This window comes from Protomyctophum bolini (genome assembly GCF_963924005.1).
Source record: "Protomyctophum bolini genome assembly, chromosome: 13".
Classification (NCBI taxonomy): domain Eukaryota; kingdom Metazoa; phylum Chordata; class Actinopteri; order Myctophiformes; family Myctophidae; genus Protomyctophum; species Protomyctophum bolini.
The window spans coordinates 3,426,580-3,432,736 of record NC_137874.1 but is presented as its reverse complement, the minus strand read 5'-3'; the positions used below and the strand labels follow the sequence as shown (position 1 = coordinate 3,432,736).

Here is a 6,157-nt window from a genome sequence, read left to right as displayed (position 1 = left end):
GTGTGTGTGTGTGGTTCTCAGGCCCACATGCAGGCCCGCTATGTGATCCTGCGGGTGCTGCTGGAGGCGGGCGAGGGCCTGGTGACGCTGGAGGAGGCCACGGGACAGGACGGCCGCCCGGACGCCCGGATCACCCTGGACCGCAGCAAGATCCACACCGTGGGCAAGGACGCCATCCGCAGGTTCCTCTGCAAACTGCAGGTGCAGACTTTATTTAAAAAAAAACATTTTGACCCTGGGCAACGATTCTTCAAATGTCAGTTTTTCTGTGTCAATCGTTCTCAAACAACTTTCATGTCACTTTTCACGACTCTTCAAAAATAGCAGACCTACTGTATACGAGCTTGTAGATCTGCTATTTTTCAATAGCTAAAGCATAACATAATGCTAACACCAAAAGGGGTTCCCGCCCCAAAATGGGTTAAGGAAAATATCACTCTGGAAATAACATGGCAGGCTTTTGAGGGCCCCTCCAAGTTAACACGTTTTTTTTTTAGGTTTAGATATCTTTTGCATCTTTCATGATTTATTTTAGATTGTCTACATCAGAGGCGAATAGTTCTTCTTACTGTCATGGGTGAAAAAACATTGTTTTTTCTCCGTTGGGTACTTTATTTAGTTTTCTAATAAACACAGTGGTACGATTTCAGTTCACAACGAACACATGATTCACTCACTCATGACAGCAGAGTAAACGGTAAAGTAAAGAATTGATGAATGTCTATTGTAGCGGAATTGTGGCGGTCGCTTATTCACGTACCATTCATTGCATGAGGAAGGTGTTTCTGCCCCCCTGTGTACAGCACTCTGGTCAACCTTGGTTGTTTTAAAACGTGCTTTATGAATAAAGTTTCATTTGACAACAACAGGACATGGGGGAGGGAAGCTCCCTCTGAAAGTCCCCTGAAAGAATACATTATTCAAAGATCTGTGCCGCATTTTTACGAATTTTCTAAAATAACAGACCTACAAGCTCGTAGCGCGCCACTCGGTGGCGCGCTATGAGCTTTTAGATCTGCTATTTTTCCAATAGCTAAATAATGCTTAGTTAAAACACCAAAACGGTTCCCGTCCAGAACAGGATCCTTGCAGTGATATTCTGAGGTGAACATGTGGCGGGAATTGCAGATCTTGCTCTACGTTGTGAGCTTGCAAGTTTCGGAAGAGAGATTTATTTTTTATAGAGGAAAAACATGCGAGGGGGCTTAATATTAGTCCGTGGGGGGACTCCAGTCAATGAAATGTATAGGGTTAAGTGGTTGGCATACAAATATGCCTTGTATGTGTGAAGTGTACGGCAGAATTCACATGGCTTATTACTGCTCACAATGGAACATTAGATGTGTAAGCGGTTGAGAGCAGTGGAGCAGATATTATATTCCACTTTTTCCTTCACCGTGTCATTTAAAAATGATACCCTTCGTCGCCAAAACCAACCGAGAATCACATTCTTGGTTAAGTTCTGCAATATATCACAGAGCTCTGAGATGTTGTTTATTGTTTAGAGGACTACTGTTAACTGATTGAAAACACGTGTAGGATTGAAACGTGTCTACACTTATCGCCATGTTCCACGTCTTCATCTCAGTGACTAAAGAGAAAGCAGCCGAAAGTAACTTTTTTTTTGGGGGGGGGGGAAGCATTTACCCTAAATTAACCTAAGATCTGTCGATTAATATTGAGTTAATATTAACCAGTAAGACGCGCAAATGCGGGAAGCGAAAGCAGCTCGTACATATTTGGGTTTTGGACGTATAGCTGCTTTGGGGACTCCTTATATGGTTATGGCTGAGTCATGGTGACGTAATCACTCAGCTCCATATATGGGCACAAAAGCGGGACAGACAGACACTCAGACACACAGACATGATCTGCTAGGTCTCATAGTAAGTGCTCACTGCGTTCGCAATCACTGCGTTCGCAATAATTAATTAATATTGAGCTCAATATTGAGTTTTTCATGTTGCTCATTAAATTGCCCTGTTCTCAATTTTATAATTTACTGTACCATATGGACACATTTTTCTGTGATTATGTTTAACATGTAGTACTTTTGATTCTTGGAATAGTTCAGCATAGTAGAATGGAATCACATATCGGATTTGTTATAATCATTGTCGAAAGTAACAAATTCCACGAGCTAGAAACGCGCCATTTCTTGCCGAGCTTGTAGATCTGCTACTTGAGCTATTGTTTTCTTTTTTTTTTTACTTGAATCCTGAAAAGTACGTTTTGGAGATGCATGGATCCAACCGACAAAGACGATATTATAAAAAGACTGCTGTCCCATTATCTGTCTCTCTCTCCCTTTCAGATAAAAAAAATAGGTGTCCTATAATCAATTATTTTGTTTCGTTTTTTAAAGACACGCGGCGCGCTGTCAGGCCAGGGCCCTATTATAGCCTGCATGCGCCTGGACCGCTAGGCCAGCGGGCGCCCACTAGTGTCCTATAATACTCCAATGCCGACACTGACGTGGTGGTGGTGGTGGTGGTGTCTCCTATAGGTGTTCAAGTCCACGGCGGACGTGGAGGGCGGCAGGGCTCTGTACGAGGGCTACTCGGCCGTCGGCGACACCGGCGCCCACAACTTCCTGCGGCTCCGAGACACCGTCCTGCTGAGGAAGGAAGCCCGCAAGATGTTTGTCCAGGCCAACACCAACGTCCACGGTAAGATGTTTGCTCCAGGCCAGCACCCACGGCAAACCTAACTGAATCACGTGTGCACGTCTGTTTGGGCCACACTTGTCACCATGATTACAGGCTTCCATGCCCAGAGACTCCCATCGTGATATTGATAATAAGAGATGTGGTCGATATTCTAGATATTTGTCTTCCGTAATTTTCACAACTCATGAATGTACCGGTAGTCCATTGTTTGTCTTTTATTTGCTGTAGGAAAAAAACTTTCGCACACCTAGAAATCGGGCGTACGCACAGGCAGTGGACATCAATGAAAGAGTATAATAAACCCGCACACTGTGTATCTATTTATTTTTCTTCTCAATAATGCAATGTTTCCGGTCCCCCTTCCGGACCTGCCTGAAGAAGGTTCCGGAGGGACCGAAACGTTGCATTATTGAAAAGAAAATACTCTGATAGTACGGAGCAGATACAGTGTGCGGGTGTATTATATTATTTCATTGTCTTTTATTTGCTGAAATCAAGACTTCTGAATGACACCATTTTAAAGTGGAAGCGACAGGGCTATTGAGATTATTATTTTATTAATCTCCCCGTTAAAAGATGCAATATAAATATAAGTTATTTATTTAATTATTCGTGAGATGCTTTTCTCTTTTGCTCAAAAGACCAACCACAAAGCAAAGCTGAATGAAAAATAAATGTCAAGAAGAGGAGCCATCTTGTTCACAGAAGAGTATTTGGCATAGCATAGTGAGAGGGGACATGTCATTCTCACATTATGGCATCAAAGTGTATTTTTCTTCCAACCTGGCATCCAATAGCTTGGGGGCGTATCATCAAGGGGAGAACAGAAAAGGGGGGAAAAAAATTGCTAGAATATTTTTATCCAAAGTGAGGTTGTAGAGTAAATATTGACTGTAGCTGCTGTCAAATATCTCATATTGAAGAACTCCATGTCCCCTCTATCTACTCCAGTTCGTTACGGTACGGCTTTGCAGGAGGCTACAGCTGTCTATAGACCGATTCACAGAGGGTTTCCTGGGTGCGGCCATTACTGAGGTGTACCATTAAGCGCAACAGCACTGATTAGCTACACCTGGCCTACGGAGCACCTGCTCCATGGATTACACCTCAGTAATGGCCGCGCCCAGGGCACCCCTCTGTGAATCGTTCTATAAGAGTATCAATGTGTGTTTCCGGAGCTAAACCTGAGTGGACCAACCAGAACCAATGTCCTTGTGTACACTGCCAATAAGGTCAAAGAAGTACCGGTACCTCCACCAATCATCTCTTTCATCTCCATAACGTTTTTTTACACTTTATAAATATTTAACTTTCATAATTGTAACACAAGTCGAGGTGGGCTCTGATCAGATTGGAAGAGAGTCATACGTCACAGATGTGTCTTAGACGGACGAGTGCCGTCATTGCGAACGCAGTGAGCACTTACTATGTGACCTAGCAGATCATGTCTGTGTCTGTGTGTGCGTGCGTGTGTCCCCCCTTTGTGCCCATATATGGAGCTGAGTGATTTGTTTGTGATTGATGCAACACACTCCATATTTGGACGTATAGCTGCTTTGGGGACTCCTTATATGGTTATGGCTGAGTCATGGTCACATGAGACTTAAAAGAATAATAACTTAAAAATAAATCTTAAAAGAACCCAAATATGTACGAGCTGCGTTCGCTTCCCGCGTTTGCGCGTCTTACTGGTAGTCAAATGACGTCACGTGCTGGTCACAATAACGTCGGAGATATTTTTGAAAAGATGTTACTTTTCCTTGATAGATGGAAAGAACAGGGTATGCGTTGAAGGGGAGGCACAGAACGCTTGTGTGTACCAAACGTGTGTGTGTGTGTGTGTGTGTGTGTGTGTGTCTTCTCTCCCCAGGCGACAGCGTGGAGCTGGTGGAATACGAGGGCAGCGCATCGGGTTTGATCTGCTCCTTCATCGACCGTTTCAACGACACCGCGGAGGAGCTGGAGGCCGACCTGTTGGCGCTCAACAAGAAGGACGCTCCTTGCTGGTGTTGACTCCATTCCCCTCACTATGCCAACTGAAAGCTTGTTTTGTGTTTTGGTTTTCTTTATAAACCATTGTTTAGACATACGGAATCCGGACACATTTAAGAATTAAATTTAAATAAAGGAAGCTATCCAAAGTATCCATGAAAGGGAACGGTTCTGAAGAATATACCAGACCGGCTCCAGTGAGTAATGTTAAATGAAGCCACATTAGAACACAAGTGTCCTTGTAGACTGGACGCGTTTTTTTTCGGAAATTAACCCATTCTGGTGCGGGAACCCTTTTTGGTGTTAGCATTATGTCATGCTTTAGCTATTAAAAAAATAGCAGATCTACAAGCGAGTGGCGCGCTACGAGCTTGTAGGTCTGCTATTTTTTGAAGAATCTCAGGTCAAAATGGGTTAAAAGTCCGAAAAACACAGCAGTGTGGAGACACCTTTTTTAGGCTTACAATGGATCTACCTTACATTAGACCACCATACTGTACATACAGTGTTCAAAGACCTGGATTTGTTTTCTTCACAGTTCCGGTCGTACAGTAACTGACCGTACACGTGGATGGAAAGTGCAAAAAAAACACATTTCCCAAAACGTATTGGCAAACGTTTGTGATATGTTTTTGTTTTGTACTTCCCCGTCCAACCGTATAAGTTAAGACCTTTGAAAAATCGGTTAAAAAGGATCAATTTGAGCGTTTTAGTCCTTCAAGGAAGCAATGGATTCTGGTACAGTTTACCTTTGAAAATGAGCTGTGGTGGTAAAGAAAAAAATACATCCCTAATCATATTTGGCTTTTTTTTCTTGTTGTATTATATTGATTTTGGGCTTTAGAATAAGCACCTTACCGTTGGTTGGAAGATGACTGACTGACTGACTGACACCAAAAGCAGGTTCATGTTGCCTGGTCAATGTAGCGTAAATTAAGCTGTTCTCTGATAACCAGGCTGAAAGGTATGACACTCACTGGGCAGGTACCAATTACTGTAACTGTAACAAGTATGACCTGTTGATTCTGTACAAATAAATTTGTTTTGTAAGAGCTACTATCTGCTCATTTCTGGGGCAGGGGTGGGCTGGTCTACCGCAACCGTACAGAACACCGTTTCCCCAATTTGTCCCAGTTTCTTTTCCTGCATTTAAAAATGTATATAATTCAAAAGTTAAGACATTTATTCATTTTTGAGGGACTCTAGCTTTTGTCCCCACAAATGTCTGCAACACAGACACTGTCTGCAAATGTCTGCAACACACATTAAATGCCATTGACAATGAAAGGAAAATGTACGTCATCTTGTCCCCGCACAATGAAAGGAGAAACTTGGTCAAATGTCTGCCAAATATGACGTACATTTGTGGCAACGGGCATTCTGATTGGCCAGTATAAGATGATAAGAGTTGCCCCTCACTTCAGACGGGTGTGATTTTATTTTTTTATTTTTAAACCAACAAATCAAAGAAATTCCTTTGATAAAGAATTTGCGAC

General features: G+C 42.8%; 1 protein-coding gene across 3 annotated transcripts in view; it reads left to right on the top strand.

Moving 5' to 3' along the window:
• The window catches only part of dpp3 (dipeptidyl-peptidase 3), a 31,451-nt gene extending 25,734 nt beyond the window's left edge, over positions 1-5,717 (top strand). For 2 of the 3 annotated variants that reach the window (XM_080780354.1, XM_080780355.1), the window contains exons 17-19: positions 22-201; positions 2,507-2,669; positions 4,540-5,717. In XM_080780354.1, coding sequence (XP_080636480.1) covers positions 22-201; positions 2,507-2,669; positions 4,540-4,682 — 486 coding nt within the window. In that variant the 3' untranslated portion in view covers positions 4,683-5,717. The remainder of the gene's footprint in view (positions 1-21; positions 202-2,506; positions 2,670-4,539) is intronic. The other variant, XR_013965165.1, reaches the window with a different exon arrangement.
• Positions 5,718-6,157: the final 440 nt, after the last annotated feature.